Here is a 22353-nt window from a genome sequence, read left to right on the forward strand (position 1 = left end):
GGATTAAAGGCGTGCGCCACCACCGCCCGGCTGAGAAGGGTTCTTAAGATGATCTGTGTAGTTAGTTAAGGCCTCTCTGTGGTTCAGATGAATGGAGCACCTGTACTCGTTCCTCCGGAACTATGTCTTATTTGATAGTTAAGAAAGTGCTAGCTTCCTTTTAAAGTTAGTAGTACCAGCCATTTGTTAATTACATGGTTAGGAGCTTATTGTCAGTGAAAAATGACACACACACAAATGGCATGCACAGTAAAGCTTAAAATAGCTCATCCTCATATTCATGCAGATTCCCTGGGCTCCTTATATGACCTTCTGATACACTGCTCCCAGAAAGGAAAGCCCAAGGCTCCTTATGCATACGTTAAGGCTGGCCGGTTACAAGTGCCCTGGGTATTTGGAGTTTTCTGTTGAGTCAGATAAATCTCTTGTAACTGCTCAGAGTATATTCAGACACTGAATGATAGACTTGGGATTTTACAGTGTCTCTGACCGTCAGTAACTTGCAACATGGAGCTTCTCAGCACTTTATAAAGTGAAAAGTGCAAGTTTGGGGCCTGTTTGTCCAGAAGGTACCCAGGAATGCTTTCTGACTAGTATCTGATTTTGTTTCTCAAAAACAGAGCTGCCAGATGCTGTTAAATCAGCTGCGAGAAATCACAGGCATCCAGGATCCTTCCTTCCTTCATGAAGCATTAAAGGTTGGTTTCCAGACCCAGCTTAGCTGACAGGCTCTGAAGCAGTTTCCCACATTACAGGTGTGTCTGTACATGCTGTTTCTATACCAGGTGAAAGCATAAGAAAAGGAACCCTACAGGTCAGGTGGTTAGTTTCTTCAGCATAGGAACATTTATGTAGATTGTGGGAACGTACAATGTGGGAAGCCTGTGGGAGCTTTAGGAGTCCCAGCATCCATGTGCATTGTATCCATATGAATCCTGAGTGCGACCAGCAAACCAAAAATAACACCAGAAGGAAGCTTATCTGCTCTGAACACGCTATATTCTTAAGCATTGTTGGTTATATTTTGGAAGGATACATTGTTACCCAAGGAGATGGTAGCACACCTCGCTTCAGAACAGCCAGCAGGTATAGGCAGTATAGATAAAACAGGATTCTGTGAGTGGGTAATGTTAGGGCATTGCTTTGCCTTTTAGAATATTGTCCTAGTAAGAAGTTCAAAACAGATATGTCACCCTGTAAAGTATGGTGACTGCTCATGGCTTTACTGTCCAGGCTGAATGCACTTATCACCTGTGTTAGCTGCCAGTTTGCTTTAGTGACTAACTGAAGGTCGGCTCCTGACTGACTGAACTGTCCAGCAAGGCTGTTGCTTGCTTTTCCTGTTGCAGCTCAGAGTCTCTTCCTGTCACCTGGCTTGATCATCTTCAGGTGCACCAGGCTCCCTGCCTTCACTAGACTGTCTGCTCTCTGCCTCAGAGCTGTGATTAGGCTTGCTCTACTCATTGTGTCACCATGGTAGTAAAAGAAAAGCACAAAACTTTGCACAGTTAACTCTGCCATGCTTTACTTTAGAAATTTGTTGTTTTTTTCTTCCTCTTAGGCCAGTAATGGTGACATCACCCAGGCTGTCAGCCTTCTCACAGACCAAAGAGTTAAGGAGCCTAGTCACGACACAACGGCTACAGAACCATCTGAAGTAGAAGAGAGTGCTACCAGCAAAGATCTCTTAGCAAGTAGGTCTCCTGTCCTAGTCTTTTCTCAACTAGCAGAAGACAGCGACTGATTGCTCATTTAGCACATCAACCCTTTTGACTGGTCACTGAGCCATTGCTAGAGCCAGGCCTGGGATCAAGCTTTTAAATGATTTCTTTCATTCCTTCATTCTCCTCGCTTCACTTTGTAGCCCAGGCTGGCTTTAAATGTTTTTTTTTTCTTCTTGTCTAGTTTTTGTATGTCTGTCTGTACTAGGTCATAAGCCAACTTTATAAAGCTAGCCCTCCATTCATCATAGAATACAATGTACAGTTGACTGTCGGATGCTAGGATGTTTTGCAATGGATGTTTTTACAATGGTAAAGGCAATTAGCCTACTGGTATGAAATGTACTTTTTTTTGTTGTTGTTTTGGAAGACAGGTTTTCTCTGTGTTCTCCTGGCTGTCCTGGTACACTCTGTAGACCAGGCTGGCCTCAGACTCAGAAATCCTCCTGCCTCTGCCTCCCAAGTGCTGGGATTAAAGGTGTGCGCCACCACGCCGGGCTCTGAAATGTACTTTTGACTTTGTGGGATATTAATGTATTTTATTTATTGTGTGCATGTGTGTATGTAGGTTAGAGGTTTGTTTCAGGCGTCTTTGTCTATCTCATTTATTTTTAAAATTCTGGTTATTTTTATGTATATAAATGTTTTGCATGTGTGTATGTCAGTGCATTGGTTGCCGCCTAATGCTCCTCAGAGGCCAAAAGAGGGTGTTAGACCCTGGAGCTTGAGTTATGAATGGTTGTGAGCCACTGTGTAGGTGTTGTTCACTGCTGAGCTATCTCTCTAGTCCCTCTACCTTTTTTCTTTTTGAGACAGGGCTGCTCACTGAACCTAGGGCTCACCAGGTGGCTAAGCAGCCAGGCCACCAAGTCTAAGAAATGTTTCTTCTCTCCCAGGACTGAGACTATCGGCATGTACTCCATGCCTGTCTTTTTACATGGATGCTAGAACCTGAACTCGGGTCTTTCTGCTTAAGCAGCAAGTGTTCTGTGTACTGATCATACCCCAGCCCTGGTGAATTGTGTTAGTCACTCGCTTGGGAACTGTCGGGATAAGATGGCAGTGCAGCTATATTGCCTGAGACAGTTAGAAGGTGTGTATAGAGGAGCTGCTGCTGAGAATTAGGGATGCATTTGGTCAGAAATGTTTGACCTTTCTTACTTCCTGCACATGAACTAATGGAATTTCTGCTTCCTCATAGAAGTGATAGACCTCACTCACGACAACAAAGATGACCTTCAGGCAGCCATCGCTTTGAGTCTCCTGGAGTCTCCTAACATTCAAGCTGACAACAGAGATCTTAATAGGTTGTTGCTTTAATATATGATCTTTGTTCCTCATGGTTGCTTTGTTGTATTATGGGAAAGCTACTCATGGCTCATTCTGTTCCTTTATTGCTCCAAGATAGTTTCTTTCTTTCTTTCTTTTTTTTTTAAAGATTTATTTTTATTTATTTTATGTATGAGTACACTGTAGCTGTACAGATGGCTGTGAGCCATCATGTGTGTGGCTGCTGGGAATTGAACTCAGGACCTCTGCCGGCCCGCTCGCTCCGGTGTAATTCAGATGCACCAGAAGAGGGCGTCAGATCTCATTATGGGTAGTTGTGAGCCACCATGTGGTTGCTGGGATCCGAACTCAGGACCTTCGGAAGAGCAGTCAGTGCTCTTACCTGCTGAGCCATCTTGCCAGCCCTGCCAAGATAGTTTCTTTAAGGAGCAATTTTAGCTTATTCAGTTCCATTTCCCCTCCCCCTCCCTCTTTTTTTCCTTTTTCTATTTTTTTTGGGTTGGGGGATGTCTCATAGTGACCTGGATCTGTGACCCGGCTCCCTCACCCTCTAGAGTGTGCTGGGATCCCAGGTGTGTGCCAACACTCTGGATCTTGGTTCACTCTGAAAAGTAAAGGATATGGGGGCTCTGAACCTGGTCTTGTAGTCTTTGAGTAGAAGTTTACAAACTTCTGTTTCCAGTTACTAGGGAAACCCACTGTGAGCCTAGTATCTGGTAAGCGCAAGCCCTTCAGTAGGGGTCAGGGTGAGTGTAACCCTGTAATGTGGCAGGGCCGAGTAGCCTGGAACCTCAATTCATTTTTACTGTGGGTCTTACTAGTAATAGTTTCTGATAGAAGGGCTTAAACTTGTATTTAAACTTTACTTTTCATTTACTTATAACTGCAGAGCTATTATGTAGACACTGATTGTCCAGTGGATGGTTATCCTGGTATTTGAATCATCTGTTCAAAATTACCAACACAGTCTGTATAGTAAATCATTCTTCAACTGTTCTTTTTCTTCTTTTTCTTTTGATACGTGGTGTTGGTCTGCTCTAGAACGCATGAGGCTAGCTCTGCAGAAACTAAACGCTCAAAGAGAAAACGCTGTGAAGTTTGGGGAGAAAACCACAATCCCAATAATTGGAGGAGAGTGGATGGTTGGCCGGTTGGGCTGAAAAATGTTGGCAACACTTGTTGGTTCAGTGCTGTTATTCAGGTATGGGTTTTGGGGTTTTTTTGTTTGTTTGTTTGTTTGTTTGTTTGTTTTTTAGAGACAGGGTTTCTCTATGTAGCCCTGGCTGTCCTGGAACTCACTCTGTAGACCAGGCTGGCCTTGAACTCAGAAGTCCGCCTGCCTCTGCCTCCGAAGTGGATTAAAGGCGTACACCACCACTGCCTGGCTCAGGTATGGTGTTTTTAAGAGACAACTCCTGGATATAATTTCATAGTTTGCTAAAATGAAACATGTGAAGTGTAAGTTGAATCAGTTGCATTCAACTGGGTAGGCAGTCTTTGTTGTAGTGTTGTTGTATAATAGTTACTTTGGTGTGTTTGGACTGAGAATTTTGTGATATCTTAAACTGCACAGTACTGAAATATAAATACATTAAGTGTTTGGGGTCAGCAGTTAATGAATACCCTTCAAGGTAGCCTGGTGTAGAGGCATGGCAGATGGGTATCCTAGAAAGAGGACTGTAAAAATACTCTCTTTCATTATGTAACCTAGACTGGCCTCAAATTTGTGATCCTTTTGCCTGTACCTCCTAAGTGCTAGGGTTTTAGGCATGTACCACCATGTCTAAATTAATGCATGAATTAGATATAAATAAATACACACATATTCATCTACTCCAAACACCCTATCACTGAACCACATTCCCAGTCCTGTGAAAACACTTTTGGGGGAGGAAGGCTGTAAAATCTATAGGACTCGAAGGTCTAGAGGAATGAACAGGTAGCTCAGTGCCATTTGACACGGGAGGAATAATTTGTGGTAGAAGTTGCCAATAAGGCTGTAGATGTGCTAAGTTCAAAATACCTATGTTTACATCTTTGTATACATCACTACATAGGAGTTAACTGAATGTATTTCTAGTTCAGAAAAGAATGCTTTCAGGTTCTAAGTAAAGCCAAGCAGGTAAATGGGTTTCATTAGAGAGAAGTGGCTATTGAGTATTTCCTGGAGAGATGGCTCAGCAGTTAAAAGCAATTGTGGTCGCTCTGTAGTATTGGTATTTCAAATGCTGGGGTCTACTGCAATTGGCTGCACTTCACCAAAAGCCTCTCCTGGGCTCTCTTCACGGTGCAAAGCTTCAGCTTTTCTCCATGACCCCTTCAGTTCTGGGGCTTCTACTGCTACTGAGGCTGCATCCTCTCCAGTGGCCTCTGCTGGCCTCTCATGCCAAGCCACTACCACCTGGGTGACCCTTACATGGTACCAAGTCTGGCTGCCAGCATGAGGTATACTACCTTGGCTGCCTCTGGAACACAGCTTCTCTGTGCTTTCAGGAAACACTTCCCAGAAGATTTCACCGCAGTGATGGTGGTCTCTTCTTAATCACCACTAATTTCACAGTTCCAGCAGACTAGCATCTATTGTCCCAACAAAGCAGAAGTTTCACTTCGGTAGTACTGATATCTTGTTAATCACAGCTGATTCTTCAGACCCCCTAGCCAGAACCACAGAATCTTCACACAAAAGCTCGCTAGAGTCATTGCTTCCCTCTGAAAAGTCACGAGTGAGCCAGACCTCCATTGTCTGCATTGCTCTCAACATTCTTCCGAGCTCCTACAGAGTAGCCCACTGAGCTCTCAACACTCAGTGGCTTTTCTAGCCCAAAGTTCCAAAGCTGTTCCACAGTCCTCTCCAAACATCATAGTCTGGTCTGCCACAGTCCCCTACTTCTGGTACAACTTATCTTAGTTAGGGTTTCTATTGTTACAGCAAAATATATGACCAAAAAGCAAGTTGGGGAGTGTCTTAGGGTTTTAACGCTGTGAAGAGACACCATGCTCATGGCAACTCTCATAAAGGAGCACGTTTAGTTGAGGCTGCTTACAGTTCAGAGGTTTAGTCTGTAATCCTCATAGAGGAAAGCATGATGGCATGAAGTTAGACATGGTGCTGGAAAGGTAGCTGAGAGTTCTACATCTTGAACTGCAGACAGCAGAGGGAGACTACTGCCACACTGGGCTTTTAGCTTGAGCATATATGACCTCAGACCCTGCCTTCACAGTGACACTTCTCCAACAAGGCCACACCCACTCCAAAAAGGCGACACCTCCTGATAGTTACTTTCCCTATGGCCAAGCATTCCAACACAGGAAGGAAACTGGCTCACACTTTGACAACAGTCAGGGCAGGAACAAGCTTGGAACCCAGAGGCAGGAGCTGAGGCAGAGACTCTGGAGGGGTGCTGCTTACTGGCTTACTCTCAATGGCTTGCTCATCCTGCTTTCTTATAGAACCCTGTCTACCAATCCAGAGATGGCCCCACTCACAATAGACTGGGCCTCCCCATTGCTTACTAACAGCTGGATGTTATGGAGGGGAGGCATTGTCTCAATTGAAGTTCCTTCCTCTTAGATTGATGTAGTTTGTGTGTCAAGTTGACAGAAGACTAGCTATCACACAGTTAGAAAAACATTTCCTCAGCACCATTAGCTTCATATGTTCGTCCCTCTCCCTGCCTGCAGGCTTGTCTGTTGTATGGTTCTATGACATCCACCTAGCCACTCAATCCAAAATACTTTGCTTACTATATGCCTGGCTCTTGATTAGGACCTGTGAAACAGCAGTTACTAAGACAAAGCCCATACTCCTAGAGTTTGGCTAACAGAATCAGGCTGTGATAAATGCTACAAAAGCATTGTAAAGGAGGGTGTACTGGTCAATTGTGTGTCAACTCTGATGACACAAGTCATCAGAGATGAAGGAGCCTCAGTTGAGGAAATGTTTCCATGAGATCCGGCTGTAAGGTATTCTCTCAGTCAACAATGCGGGAGGGTCCAGTTTTTGTAGGTTGGTGCCATTGCTGAACTAGTGGTTCTGGGTTCTGTAAGAAAGTAGGCTGGCTGGGCGGTGGTGGTGCATGCCTTTAATCCCAGCACTTGGGAGGCAGAGGCAGGCGGATTTCTGAGTTCGAGGCTAGCCTGGTCTACAGAGTGAGTCCCAGGACAGCCAAGGCTACACAGAAAAACCCCGTCTCGAAAAAAAAAAAAAGAAAGAAAGAAAATAGACTGTGACGCACAAGCCAGTAAGCAGCAATCCTCCATGGTCTCTGCATCAGCTCCAGTCTCCAGGTTGCTGCCCTGCTTGAGGTCCTGACCTGCTTTCTTTTGTCCATCAGCAGCCATGTGAAAGTGTAGGCTGAATAAACCCTTTACTCTCCAACTTGCTTTTCGGTCATGGTGTTTCGTCACAGCAGTAGGCGACTCAGCTAGAGTGCTGCTGCTGTAGTGTTGTCAGGGGTGGCTTGGCTGGTAGAGGCTTTTAAACAGGTGTGAAGGGAGCTGGGGTTTGTGTTATTACAGCTATGTACTGAACATTTGTGAGTAAAACATAGAAAGTAAATAATCCACGTGAGAGCAAGACAGCTAGGACTGGCTGGTTAAGAATGGAGAGAACTGACTCCTTCAGGCTTCCATACAAATTCCTGATGTGTGTATACTGCCTTCCCAACCCCTCAGTAAACACATACTTAAAATTAAAAGCACAGCGAGTGTACCGGCAGCAAAGCTATGTGAGGTGACACAGATCTGTAATCACCTTTGAGGCAAGGGCAAGAGGGTTGCTCTAAGTCCAGCCTGGGCTTTGTGGTGTATTCCATATCAGCCACAATCTGTGAGACCCAGTCATAAAAACACTGTGGAGAGTAAGACTGCTAGTGGGTTAGTCTGAGGTGTGTGTACAGACAGTCACAGACTAGAGTCATAGTGCCCTCAACCCTGACTGTTGGGTTAGTGTGAGGTGTGTACAGACAGTCACAGACTAGAGTCATAGTGCCCTCAACCTTGACTGTGAGAGATGTTGAACAAGCTTATCAAGAAAAGCTTTCTTTTCTTTTCTTTCTTTTAATTTATTGATTTTATGAATACAGTGTTACTATCTTCTGACACACCAGAAGAGGGCATCAGATCCCATTACAGATGGCTGTGAGCCACCATGTGGGTGCTGGGAATTGAACTCATGACCTCTAGAAGAACAGTCAATGCTCTTAACGGCTGAGCCATCTCTCCAGCCCCCTCTCATGTTTTCTTTATGAACTTTTTTCATTCAGACTTTTTTTTTTTGAAAGGTTGGTGAAATGGCAGATGGATTTTGGAACAGTTATTGGAGGTTAGAGGGAAACCAGTTGACAGTAGGATACCATATTCAAAACCTGAAAACTTATTGAGTGTTTTAGACTTTTGAATTTGGGACACTCATGGTAGTACACACCTGCAGTTTCGGCACTCAAGCTAAAGCATGAAGACCAAAAGTCTGAAACTAGCCTTAACTATGAACCACTTAGAAATAAACCTATACACGACAGAGTGCAGAGATGGTAAACTATGCTGTACTTACCACTCGGATAAGAAGTGACCATTACAAGGCTAGAGAAATGGTTCAGCAGTTAAGTTCACTTACTGTATGATCACGAACACCAAAGTTTGCATCCTTGTAACAAGCCAGATATCTAGCATGCCTATAACCTCTGCTTCAAGTGGGTGGAGATAGGATGGTGGGGCTGGCTGAGTTCCAGCTGAGCTTAGAAAGCCCCACTTAGTTCCAGGAGAGACCCTGACTCTGGGGAATAATTAGAATATGATGGAGGAGAACACATAACACTTTCTGGTCTCTGTGTGTGCACAGGGACACATATGTGCAGGACTATGCTAAAATCACTATTATAAAATCCCAGTGCACCAGCCTGTGGTGGGGCACACCTTTAGTCCCAGCTCTCAGGAGGCAAAAGATCTCTGTGACTTCAAGGCCAGCCTGGTCTACAGAAAGTACCATAAATAGTTAAATAAATAAATAAGATCCCAATACTGTTGACTCGTGTCTGTCATCATCTGTCCACATAGACCTAATCATACATGTGTATAGCCTTAAATAGAATTATACTTTTGTGTAACCTTTATTTATTTTTCATTGAGAGTCTTCCTGTGCAGCCTAAAACTAGCCCTAAAACTTACTGTATAGTCCAGGCTAGCTTTGAATATGAGGCAGTCCTTCTGATTCAGGGTCTTGGTGCTCATGATGGGCCTGACCCAGCATCTATGCCCACCTCTGTCTCCCCCACCCCCACAGTGTTTCTGAGATTTGTTTATGTTGACACACACATTTTTGTCAGGTAACTGTCCTGCTGCATAGGAGGGAAATGATGACTGCCTTTCTAAAACAGTTGTTAAAAAAGGGTTATTTTTATTTGTTCCATGTATGTATGCATACTGTGTGCACATAGGTGCTGAAGGATCCAGAAAGAGGATATTGGGTTCTGTAGCTGGAGTTACAGGCAGTTGTGAGACATCCTGTGTGAGTGCCAGCAACCAAACTCTACTCTTCTGCAGTATCACTTTGATGACAAATCATTCTATTACTAATATTTGTGTCTATATGTATTAATCTAGTATTGTTCAGTCCTCTTTTTAGGCATTGTTTCTTTTATTACCTAAAAGAATTGATGATTTTTTTAATCTTTGTGCATAATCATTTTCTTCCCTTTCTTTAAGATTTATTTATTTTATGTACGTAAGTACACTGTAGCTGTCTTCAGACAGACCAGAAGAGGGCATCCGATCCCATTACAAATGGTTGTGAGCCACCATGTGGTTGCTGGGAATTGAACTCAGGACCTTTGGAAGAGCAGTCAGTGCTCTTAACTGCTGAGCCATTTCTCCAGTTCAATCATTTCCTTGTAATAGTAGAATTAGTAAGCTGACAGTATAGATACTTTTAAAAACAAGATAATGATGAGAGATAGGATTCATAGTGTAATGATGGGCCTGGACCTCACTGGATCCCAGGATGTCCTTGAAGTCACTGTACTCGTTTTGCTTCAGCTTTCTGAGCACTGGATTATTCTAAGTTACCATGCCTGGCTTTGAAATACTATAAACACACCTTGTAATTAAACACACCTGTAATCCTAGCAGTCAGAAGTCTGAGGCAGGAGGATCAGGAATTTAAGGCCAGCCTTGGCTACATAGGGAGTACAAGGCCAGCCTAAATTATCTAATAAGACCCTGTTAGATAATTTAAAAAACAAAAACAAAAACTGCAATTGCTTTTGTTGGGGTTCAGTAACTGCCACACAAACCATAGAACAGTCAGAGGCAGGGTAGGGGCAAGTCTATATTTTGGCTGACTTTTAAGCTGATTGGTACTAAGTGAGGTAAGAGGGATGGTGGTGAACAGGGGAGTTTCAGAGGATTGAGATAGCAGCATAACTAATACAACCATAGTGTATTTTTTAGGAGAAAGACCTTTTAGGAGAAGTTTTTAGTGTCAGTATGGATAGTTACTTCTGGGAAGTAGAGGCTGAGAACCTGTACTTAATTTCACTTTTTAAGCAAAATGGAGACTGAATACAAAATGGCTTCAGTTACATTAAAAGGAGCAGGTCTCAACAGTTGAAAGTAATTGAGAATAAATTTCTTTCTTTCAGTCTCTCTTTCAGTTGCCTGAATTTCGAAGACTTGTTCTCAGTTATAGCCTGCCACAGAACATCCTTGAAAATTGTCGAAGTCACACTGTAAGTTAGCACTGAGACAAAGTTTCTGTGTTGCTGGACCAAGTGTGGGAACTGTGATAATAATCCTTGGCTAAGTCACACTTCTCCCTCCTTTGGATAAGAAGTAAGGGTTTACAAAGATAGAGTTAAGTAAGAAAAAAATTAGGAAACAGTTCCAAGGAAGCTCAGTGAGGCACTGTTTTATTTAACCTTAGTGCTGTACTGTTGGGACACCGAGAACCTGTTCTCGAGGTGCTGCCTCTCCTCTGCCATTGGCTGCTGAGGTCAAGATGCAGAGCAGATAGCTGAGGCAGAGCCAGTCCCCTCTTGGACTGCATCCATCCTGCCCTTGCATGGCATCGTGCTACAGTGTATCCTCTTAGGTTGGTGGGCAGCTGCAAGAAACTCCAGAACATTCTGTCTTCTCCTCAGTGTGTTCCCTGACTGCTTCACACCTCCCCTGTTACACCTACTGTCTTCATCTGGTCCCTCTGTTAGTCTCAGTGGTCTAGAACTTGGTAAATGTGAATTAGTGATTGTTGATAATTTTTTCTTTATTCCTTCAAACTTTCCTAGTAAGATCTTGGCTGTATTTTCTCTAGGAAAAAAGAAATATCATGTTTATGCAAGAGCTTCAGTATTTATTTGCTCTGTTGTTGGGATCAAATCGAAAATTTGTAGATCCTTCTGCAGCCCTGGATCTACTGAAGGGGGCCTTCCGATCATCCGAGGAGCAACAGGTACTTTGTCCCTCTTCATATTTCAGAGGCCAGTGTCGGAGTCATCCTTTGCTAGTGTGGTACTGCTATTTGAATTGTTACTGTATGACAAGCTCTGAACAAAGCTAGGCAAGATGACTGCCTTCATCTGCCCTTTACTTTGCTCTCAGAAGGTGTAGTTAGAGAGCAGGTATGTTTGCACAAGTGAGGTACATGGGTGCTGGCAGTCCATGTGCATGAGTGAGAGGTGCATGGGGTGCTGGCAGTCTGTGTGCACGAGTGAGAGGTGCACAGAGTGCTGGTAGTCTGTGCATGAGTGAGGTACACAGGGTGCCGGCAGTCCATGTGCACGAGTGAGAGGTGCATGGGGTGCTGGCAGTCCATGTGCATGAGTGAGCGGTTCACGGGGTGCTAGCACTAAAGGAGGCAGAAGTGGGAGGAAGAGCAGCATAACTGGGGAGGATGGCTCTTGCCTTAATCCCAATAGAGGCTTTTGCAGCAGGGACAAATTCAAAAAGTAATCCAGTGAGCCATACTGAAGGATAATTGAGAAGAAGCAAGTCCTGTGTCTGATGGCCTAGGTAGAAATCTTGATTTGGTCTCAGTATTGAACCCAGGTGATCGTTGAACGCCAGGTCCTCCAGCCTCAGCCTCCTGAACCTGGAAATGCAGGCTGCAACATCACTCTGGGATAGACATCCTCTTTTCCAACTTGAGAAAGCTGAATTTGGCAGCTTTTCTCTCTCAGTCATGGAATTTTCCCCTTCCTTCTCCACCTGCTGCTGAACTCAGAGCTGTTGCTGTTGCACCAGCTTCATCTCCACAGTGTGAAACCCACACTATTACATTGCCATATAGCTAACCAGCATTCTCAAATCAGTTTGTAAAATTGCCTTTCTCTTCTCACAGTACTCTAATGGACTCTAGTCTGTTCTTTCTTAAGATGCCTTTTAAAAATGCCTAATTGAAGATGGTGTTTGGTTTGATTTTGGTTTGGTTTGGTTTGGTTTGGGTTGTTTTTGTCATACACATATGTGGCCAGCCCTCCAGAGTTCCACTTCCTTCCTGGCCTAGCTTAGTCATATCACACTAATGCCCTGCTGTTCATCGCTCGTCGCCGGGCTCCCTGTTTCTATGTCTTTTGCAAGTTTCCCCCCTAAAATGGAGTTTATGTCATAGGAGTAGAATATTTATTTGTGGGCTTAAAGACAGGCCTTTGTTTCCATGAGTACAGTATTGCATCTAACTTACTGTAATTTGTGCCTCTCTTATAGCAAGATGTGAGTGAATTCACACACAAGCTCCTGGATTGGCTGGAGGATGCGTTCCAGTTAGCTGTTAATGTTAAGTGAGTGTTGAGGGTTTGTCTGCACATTTTTTCGACTTACAGTGGCCGCTGAACAGTTGGTGGGTGGAGTCATTCTTCTAAAGTAGAAATTGCTGGTATTTGCCAAACTTCTTGGTGGCCACTGAGCTCTGTTTTGGCTTTTCTTCTAGAGATCTAGACTGTCCCCTTAACCTTTGTTTCTCTGAACCTGAACTAATTGCTTGGTTGTAAGATGTAATTAAAAATGGGTAAATGAATCCTAAATGTGGACATGGTATATGGTATGGAACCATTATATTTAATGTCACTCACCTGTGACATCTGCTTAGCATTCACAGAGCATGTGGGTTAGTCACCCCAGCCTTGGACACAGGACCTGTATCATGTGTATGTGGCTGCTAAGAACCTACTTTTCTAAATAGTTCTAAAAAGTCTGGAATTGGAGAATAAACTACCATGAAATAGTTTTGCAACTGGGAACTTATATAACTACAATGTAAGACAAGCTTTAGGAAAAGAACATTTGCATGCTGCTTATATTGTACCACTGAGAAAATTTGTAAGCATTTACTTGTAAAACTCTGGGAGAGTCCATTCTTCACTAATGTACCTTATATATGCATGTAATCATGCATAGCTGTATATATAGCAAATGTGTATACACACATATTTGTCAACAAGTGTGACCCCAAGGTCAGGGTTCACACATTGCTTCCCCAGCACAGTGCCAGACATCGTCTTGTCAGTCACTGTCTGAGCTGAATTATATCTTTGCTTCCTTAGAAACTAAGATACCATGTTGACAGTCTGTGGTGATGAGAGTGGACTATTCTTATTTCTGAATGCCGCTTGGGTTTTATGGTCATGCATTTGATTCAACTGACACAGAACTGTCTTGTCTTATTTAAAATAGCAGCAGTCTCAGGAATAAATCTGAAAATCCCATGGTGCAGCTGTTTTATGGTACTTTCCTGACAGAAGGGGTCCGAGAAGGTAAGGTCTTGGTGCTGTGTGCTTGCTGTCAGCTGTGACTGGTTCTCATTGCTGCCTTCCTTGCAGGGTGACAGGATAGACTTGAAAGTCCAACAAACTGAAGACTTACTCTCTGGCTTTTTTCTCCATGTGACTGTGGGCACATAGTCTGAATCCTCAGTCTCTAGATCTGCACAATGGACACAGTCTTTGTCCTAGAACTTACACATGTTAAATTGTCTAATGTCTGTGTGGATGGCAGTGATGTTACTTAATTTTCTATATTTCTTTTCCTGATAGACTATCTAATCTTGGGTTCTATAGAATCAAATTGCCAGAAATGCTTGTCTACTCTATGAATATATAAACTGATGGCTAGGCACGTTGATTTTATTTTATTTTTTATTTATTTATTTTTTTAAGATTTATTTAATTTTATATGAGTACACTGTAGCTGTACAGATGGTTGTGAGCCTTCATGTGGTTGTTGGGAGTTGAATTTTTAGGACCTCTGCTTGCTCCGGTCAACTCTGCTCGCTAAGTCCCTGCTAGCTCCAGCCCAAAGATTTATTTATTATTATAAATAAGTACACTGTAGCTGTCTTCAGACGCACCAGAAGAGGGCATCAGATCCCATTACAGATAGTTGTCAGCCATCATGTGGTTGCTGGGAATTGAACTCAAGACCTTCAGAAGAGCAGTCAGTGCTCTTACCCACTGAGACATCTCGCCAGCCCAGATTTTATTTTTTTAGTGGCAGGATTTTGACTATGTACAAATAGAATAGTATCGAAACCTCTGTGGATTCAGCAGCTTGTGAACCCATGGCCAGCTCTTCCCAATATCAGGCTCACTCCCATGTGATTACAGCTATGCACCACCGCTGGACCTTATGTTTTAGACTTATTATATGTGTTTATTTTTGATACTAGGACTTGAACCCTGAACTTAGAGTGCATTCTTAACTACTCCACCAACAGCCTCAGTTTTATATGTATGTTAGATATAGCCCTGTACATGTGTAGTAGCTACTACTCTGTTGCTGTGAGAAAATATCATGACTATAGAAACCTATTGGTAAAAGTGTTTTAGCTTCTGGATCTAAAGGGTTAGAATCCATGATGGTGGGAACAAAATGGCAGCAGGTAGCTGGCAGGAGACTGACTGAGAGGTCATATCTTTAACTGTAAGCATGAAGCAACCAGAACAAACGGGAAACAGGGCAAAGCTGTGAACTCTTACAGTCCACCTCCCAGTGAGATACTTACCTCAGCTAACAAGGATACCTCCTGGACAGGAAGAGTTCATATATGAAACCATGAGAAACATTTCTCATTTAAACTACAGTATCCCACTCCTGGCCCCCATAGGCTCATGGCCATATCATGATGTAACTATTTAATCTAACTTCAAAAGTCTTCTGTAGTCTTTCCCAGTCTTCTATTTAAAAGTCCAAAGTCTCTTCTGAGACTCAAGGGAATCTCTTAATTGTAACCCCTTATAAAATCAAAAGGCAGATTACATATCCTGAACATATAAAGGGCTTACGTCTCTAAGTCAGCACCACATGGACAACAGACATTGCCAGCTTTGGCTGCCAGCTGGGGGTGGATCCTTGTTTTCTTGGATCACATTAGCAGAAGTTTTTATTCTTGTTGCTTTCTAGGAGTTCTCTGTTATAATTTGGAAGCTTGTTGTGTGTAGTCTTGCCCTGAGGAAGCCCTTCATTTGTTCTGGCACAGAACAGCCTCTCCTTAAAGCTGTGAACCTCCTAATGGTTACAGCCCTTCTTCCCAAATGTGTTTTGGCTGTAACATTAAACTTCCTGGTGTTCTTTTCTCTCCAAACTGTATATTTTGTATTTCTTTTCTGCCCCACGTTTTTTTCATGGTAGACCTGTGGAAGCATTAACAATAATAACCATGCCACAAACTCAACATTACTCAATCTTAAAATTTTCTCTGCCAAAGAAGTCAGTCCTGTTTTAAGTTTGCCTCAGGCAAGTTCACAGTGCAGAGGCAGAAGGTGGCCCAGGTTCCCTGCCACAGTATCCCAGCACTGGCCTTGGGTGGCCCAGGTTCCCTGCCACAGTATCCCAGCACTGGCCTTGGGTGCTATTCATCTTGGCTGCCAGGCCTCCGCAGTCCTCATTGTTCTCAGCAACTTGGCTCCTATTAGAACACTCCTTTAAGCTCCGCCTACATCATTCAACACTTGAGTTCCAAAATCTTCCACATTCCTCCAAAAAATAGCAGCGTCAGGTTCTTGATTGCATCAGGCCATCCAGATAGTAATTCTCTGGTATGAGCTTCTGCATTAGATGCTTTTCTGTTGGGTAAAACACCATGACCGAAAACAAGCTATCAAGTGTAATATTAGCTACTGTTCCAGAGGGCATGATGATGAGGAGTCATGGCGGCATTTAGCAGGCCTGGTGACGGGGGCAGTAAGCTGAGAGGAGAGAGCAAACTGAAAGTTGGGTGAGGCTGTGAACTCCATAAGGCCACCTCAGGTGACATCCTTCTCTCCTAGGCCTTCAAACTGGGCATGAGGTAGGTGTTCACATGCCCAAGCCTGTCAGTCTTTCTCATAAATCGCCAGACACAATTTCTCCAAAGAATGAGCATTTTTAAATGTCAAAATATCTATTTAAAATTTCAATTTATATATTTATGTATGTATATATATACATACATACATACACACATACACATATATATAACTTTAAAAATCCTTCTCTTATTCAGGGTTACTATTGCTGTGATGATAAAATACCATGACCAAAACCAAGTTGGAGAGGAAAGGATGTATTTGGCGGATACTTCCACATCACAGTCCATCATTGAAGAAAATCAGGGCAGGAACTAAAGCAGGGCTAGTGAATGAAAAAAAAAGAATTAAAAAGGAAAGGACATGATCGTTCATTGTAGATACGTGGGAGAGCATAGCCAGAAGCAGGGACGTCTGGGAGAGTCCAGAGTGGTTGTGACCCTGAGCCATATAGGGAGGAGAGGGAAGGGAGAAGGGAACCGGCTTCAGTAGCCTGGAGGCCCAAAAGAGTAGACCAGGTAGCCAAAACCTGGATCATATAGGGAAGGGCAGCCCAGCCCCTGGTTGGAGAAGTTTATGGTAGTGGGCAGGGCGTGCCAATAGGAGAACCTGACTGCCGGGTCCACTTTAGTATGTGAAATACACTTCTGCCATCATCCCAGTTAATGGCTGGAGGCAGGAACTGATGGAAGCAGGCCAGAGAGGGGTGCTACATATACTAACCTGCTCCCATGGATTGCTCAGCCTGCTTTCTAACAGATCCCAGGACCACCAGCCTAAGAATGGCACTGTCCACGATGGGCTGGGCCCTCCCGCCTCCCCTATCAGTCACTAGTTAAGAAAATTCTCTACAGCCAGATCTTTTGGATGCAAATTCTCATTTAAGGTTACCTCCTTTCAGATAACTCTAGCTTGTGTCAAGTTGACATTACACTAGCCAGCATAGTCCCGTTTTACATTTTGTGTGACTGCCCACCACCCCAGGAGATGGAGAAGTGATTGAGGAAGAACCCCAAGTCGACTTTCTGTGCCTGCGTGGGCCAGTAAACCCCACACACAAAGGAGCCAGGGCTGACCTAGAAAAAAGCCTCAGAGTTTGTTTTAATCAATATTGAAGTCCCTTCCCTCTGAGAAAGCAACCCAGGATTGCCCATATTGAGTCAGAAGTGTCTACTCAGCCTCCAAGTGTGGTTTGTGTATGACTGGTTGGCAAGTCTCATTTCTGTATCTATGGGCTTCACTTCTACCCTTTTTTTCCCCCTTGAACTATTTTGTGTTATTGATATCTTCAGGATGGCCTTGAATTCTCAGTAGGCAGCCTGTCAAGGACCAGGACTGCAGGTGTTCAGCACTGTGTCCATATTGAAGTACATGTTTTGAAGAACGTAATTTGTAATAACCCTGTAACTATGTCCTAGCATACATAGTTAACATTTGACACAGGCCTATGCTGCTCTTGTGCATCTTGTGTAGTGTAATTCCAGTGCAGCCAGGACTCTCCAGTAGGTCATTGGAAGTTACCACCAGTGTATATTTCACCAGTTCTCAGAGACTACTGAATCCTAAAAGTGTCTCAGTAGACCAGAGAAATAGACTTTAAATGGTGGTAGTGAAGAGTAACAACCCCCTCTTTGCCTAGGAAAGCCCTTTTGTAACAACGAGACCTTCGGCCAGTATCCTCTTCAGGTAAATGGTTACCACAACTTAGACGAATGTTTGGAAGGGGCCATGGTGGAAGGTGACATTGCGCTGCTTCCTTCTGATTGTTCAGTGAAGTATGGACAAGAGGTAAGGTGTATATTGCCAGTGATAAAGCCAATTAAGTAGGACTGAACTTTTAGGCAAACAAGTTCACGTGTTAGGTCACCACATGCTGTGCAGAACTTGAATCTGTCTCCTGTCTCTAACCAGTTGATGTGAATCATGAGTCTTTATGCTGACTTACATGTGTAAAGGTTTATGCTGCTTCTAATGTGTTCAGTATGATCAAGTTTCTCCCTTTTTGTTGAAGCCTACTTGTACCTGAGTAAGGAGAACGCACTGCACTGCCTCCATATTTTTGGAGGGTAAAAGTGATTAACTCTTATGATATGCCATTTAGAATATTTCCCTATTACAATATTTATTTTTCTAATTTTAATTTATTTTTGTGGGATTCTTGGGTTTTGATGGGTTGGGAAGAATGTATTAATGCAAGGATAATTAGTACCTCAGCATTGCAGTTAAGCAGGGATTGGTGAACACCAGTGGAAATTTTCCGTAGTACTTCACTTGGCTTACTCTCGTACATTCTGAGGCAAAACTGGCTTTTGGAACTATCCATTCAAGAATTATGATAGGAGAAACTGACTTGAATAAAAGTAGGACACCTGACATGGCCTGTGGAGGCATTTAAGCTCTAGAAGATGGTAGAGTATGGAGAGTGCTTCCTCCTCAGCTTCTCCAGGAAAAAATGGATTCTGGCAGTTCCTAGTATGAGCTATACCATGTGTGTACAGTGATGCTTCCTCTTATGAATGAATAGTTACTACTTGAGCAGTATCCAGGGACAAGAATTTTGTAAAAGTAAAACCCTAGCAAGAATCATTACGCTTGTTTAATTAGATTTAAGCCAGAAGAGCCAGGCAAAGTGGCACATGCTTGTAATTCTATCACTTAAGAGATTGATTAATCAGGATTGTTACAAGTTCAAGACCAGCACTGGGCGTGTAGTGAGTGAGATCCTGACCCAAGAAGCAAACAACAAAGACAAAAAGATTTAGCTGTGGTGGAGTCAGTGGTACCTGGTGCCAGCAGCCCCCGTGGGACCCTCCAGCGGGTGAGCAAAGCTGCTGGCTGGCACAGCCTTTGCTCAGCTGTGCTCAGGGTTGAGGGCGCTCTTTTCGCTTAGGAAGCAGTTGTTCCACTCTGGAACTCTGGGTGCCATTGCAGGTTCACTGGCCTGGCTGTCTTCAGAAACTTGTATCTTGGAAGTCAGAGATTATTTTCCTCAGAAACATGAGACTTAAATTTTTATTTGTAAACAGGACTTAAAACTGGCTAGCTGTAAATAAACAGTACATTATATATTTACAGTGTTTGACGTTTTAGATGATTATTGGATGCAATTATCCCCTAATTACATGCTGTTGGCTGTTTCCTGTAAGAGCTGAATATCTTAAATTCGGATGACTCTTAGGGAATGACTTGCATTGGCGCTTGGTCAGGTCTTGTATTCTGTGGTGGTTATTTCTAAAGGTAATGGCTGAATGCAATGCTAGCTCGTAAGTAGATTTGGAGGCTGAGGAAGGTTTAGTCATACTCTTCAAGTATAATTCTAAGTATTTAGATAGTATGTGAGACAAAATGCTGTATTATACTAAGTTGTCTTGGATATAAATTCCATATCAAAAGAAGTTTGGTGAAAGGTATTTTAAATGTGTCTGTTATTTCATGATATGAACTTCTCTTTTCCCCATGTTTTTACCTTGGCAGCGTTGGTTTACAAAGCTGCCTCCAGTGTTGACCTTTGAACTCTCCAGATTTGAGTTTAATCAGTCTCTTGGGCAGCCCGAGAAAATTCATAATAAGCTGGAATTTCCTCAGATTATCTATATGGATAGGTGAGTATTGGTTCAACTGACTTTGTGATGTTAAATGCAACAGTAGAAATGACTGTGGGCCACATAGTTGTGTGTGGAGATCACCTAAACATTTGATAATGTGTACATTTTGATTGTGTGAACTTCCAGAGTACTGTGACTGAGTAGCTAAGCATATGTCTAGGCTCAGAACATAAAATCTCAGGTGCTAAAACTGTATATACACAAACCCACAGGAATATCAACTAAGTTTCTAATTATACTTAGGTTTCTGTTTTACATCCAGATAAGGGAACATAACTTGCTCTAACTTTGCCATGTTTTTAAAAAGCTTTCATTCTCTAGCCACCACGTGCAATATCAATATTCTGAAACCTTTTCTAAGGTTTATATTTTATATTTTAAGGGGGAGTGGGGGACATGCAGAGAAGGGGGTAAGAAAGAGAGAAACCCAATATTAGCAAGGGAGCAGACTGATCTCGTCCCCACACCCCCTAGAACTTTACACATTTTTTAATTTGTTTAACTTTTTTTTTCTTTTTCTTTTGTTTAATTTGATGAGAATCTATACACTCTTTAGTGGCTTTAGCTTCAAAATGATTTTGGCTTTTGGTTTCTTGCATTTCCATGGAAATTTTAGTGACTTGTAAGTTTTTGCCAAAATAAGGGCTACTCGGTTGGATTGTGGCACACCTGTTGGTTCAGTCTGGGGAGGAATGATCTTTTTCTTAGATTGTGGTCTTTTTCTTCTATGTGTAGTAGCTACCATTTTGTTTTTACATCTTTATTTCTCTTGGTGATGTTTTACAAGTTTTGGTGTACAGCTCTTCCATCATTAGATGAGTCACACTTTTGAAAATCTGAGTTTTTAATTTTTTTTTCTTTTTGTTTTTCAAGACAGAGTTTCTCTGTATAGCCCTGGCTGTCCTGGAACTCACTCTGTAGACCAGGCTGGCCTTGAACTCAGAAATCTGCCTGCCTCTGCCTCCCAAGTGCTAGGATTAAAGGCGTGTGCCACCACTACCTGGTGAGTTTTTGTAGTTTTACTCTGTTCTCTTTGAGCAGATGGAAATAAAGTTGGTTGTACTGGTTATTAAGTTGACACTGTATCTTTAGGTTGTAGTAAGCTCACCAAGTCTGCTAGGGTCGTGCGTGTGGCTGCTGCTAGCCAGCTGGAGAACAGCTCCGCTGCCTTTGCTGCTGTCGCCACACCTTCTGTTTCCTTGACTTACCTACTGTGCTGGCTTCACCTTTAGGAATCGTTTAGTGATAGTGGTGAGAGTGGGCATCCATCCTTGCCTCCTTGCTGACCTTGGGGTTGGGGCTGTAGCTCTGAGTGTGATCCACAGCAATGCACTCAGGTGGGTTCGGTTGGTACCCCGTAACTTAGCCAGAAATACAAAGGCATCCTCTACTACATAGGGAGTTGGAGACCACTCTGAGCTATAAGATTCTGTCTCTTACAAAAAAAACCCCAAAAAATAAAATAAAAATGTAGTATTCGTTAGTGGAGGTCTTCTCTGAGGTCTTGTCATTGATACTGCTTCTACACATGTTTATCATTTGTTAGGTACATGTACAAGAGCAAAGAGCTTATCCGAAGTAAGAGAGAGAGTATTCGGAAGTTGAAGGAGGAAATACAAGTTCTGCAGCAAAAGTTAGAAAGGTGAGTCTCTGGGTTGTTTCATTCCTTGAAACATAAAGCAAGTATTAAGATCAGAGATTATGTTTAAAAGTCCAGAGCATAACTAATTAGTAACTGGTGTTTTATAAGATAGCCAATACCGTCATTGTAAGGGTAAAGGAGTTTTCAAGGCCAGCCAGCATCTATGGGTGAGTGGTCCTGAGGACTTGAGGACCCGGGCATACTGTGACTGTTTGGCAGTCTCTCTTCCCTGCCCTCCTGCCCTCTGACTAAATGAACGTGAGAAGCAATGCTGTCCGTCACTTGTTCTCTTTGGATTTTTTTGAGACAGAGTTATCTATAGCCCAAACTCAAAAGATGACCTTAAACTTCTCATTCTCCTGCCTCCATCTCCCCAAGGGTTGGGATTGCATTGAATGGCTTTCAGGCCTGGCAATTCCACTTGGGGAAATGGGCTTATGAAGTGTTGAAGTGGGGTGATGCTGACTGAGTACAGGAGCTCAAGCTCCTCATGTGTACCGAGTTCTTCTGGCACACTCTGCTCTTTCTTTAAAACAGGTCTTTGTAGTCTAGATAGCTCTGTTGGTTTAACATTTACCAAGGAAATCCATACACTGTTGGTGGCTTCCTTTTCATCTACTTTTTTTTTTTAATCCCTGTGCGTTTTTGGAAGTGTTCTTTCTGCCTGCATGTATGTATGTTTGTCTTTGTGAGAGTATCAGACCTTCTATAACTGGAGTTATAGACAGTTGGGGAGCTGCAACGTGGGTCTTGGGATTAACTGTTTCATCTATTAACATTCTCTCAGCTGGAGAGATGGCTCAGCAGTTAAAAGTACTGACTGC

General features: G+C 43.0%; 1 protein-coding gene across 6 annotated transcripts in view; it reads left to right on the forward strand.

The window, feature by feature from the left end:
• Positions 1–22353, forward strand: part of Usp28 (ubiquitin specific peptidase 28) — a 58877-nt gene that overhangs the window by 14733 nt on the left and 21791 nt on the right. For 3 of the 6 annotated variants that reach the window (XM_031343094.1, XM_031343096.1, XM_031343098.1), the window contains exons 2-12: positions 621–698; positions 1562–1694; positions 2923–3028; positions 4053–4212; positions 10649–10735; positions 11317–11454; positions 12708–12781; positions 13674–13753; positions 17922–18070; positions 19757–19884; positions 21434–21529. In XM_031343094.1, the coding sequence (XP_031198954.1) occupies positions 621–698; positions 1562–1694; positions 2923–3028; positions 4053–4212; positions 10649–10735; positions 11317–11454; positions 12708–12781; positions 13674–13753; positions 17922–18070; positions 19757–19884; positions 21434–21529 (1229 nt within the window). The remainder of the gene's footprint in view (positions 1–620; positions 699–1561; positions 1695–2922; positions 3029–4052; positions 4213–10648; positions 10736–11316; positions 11455–12707; positions 12782–13673; positions 13754–17921; positions 18071–19756; positions 19885–21433; positions 21530–22353) is intronic. The other 3 variants (XM_031343095.1, XM_031343097.1, XM_031343099.1) reach the window with 1 other exon arrangement.

The sequence above is a fragment of the Mastomys coucha genome, unplaced genomic scaffold (genome assembly GCF_008632895.1).
Source record: "Mastomys coucha isolate ucsf_1 unplaced genomic scaffold, UCSF_Mcou_1 pScaffold23, whole genome shotgun sequence".
NCBI lineage: Eukaryota > Metazoa > Chordata > Mammalia > Rodentia > Muridae > Mastomys > Mastomys coucha.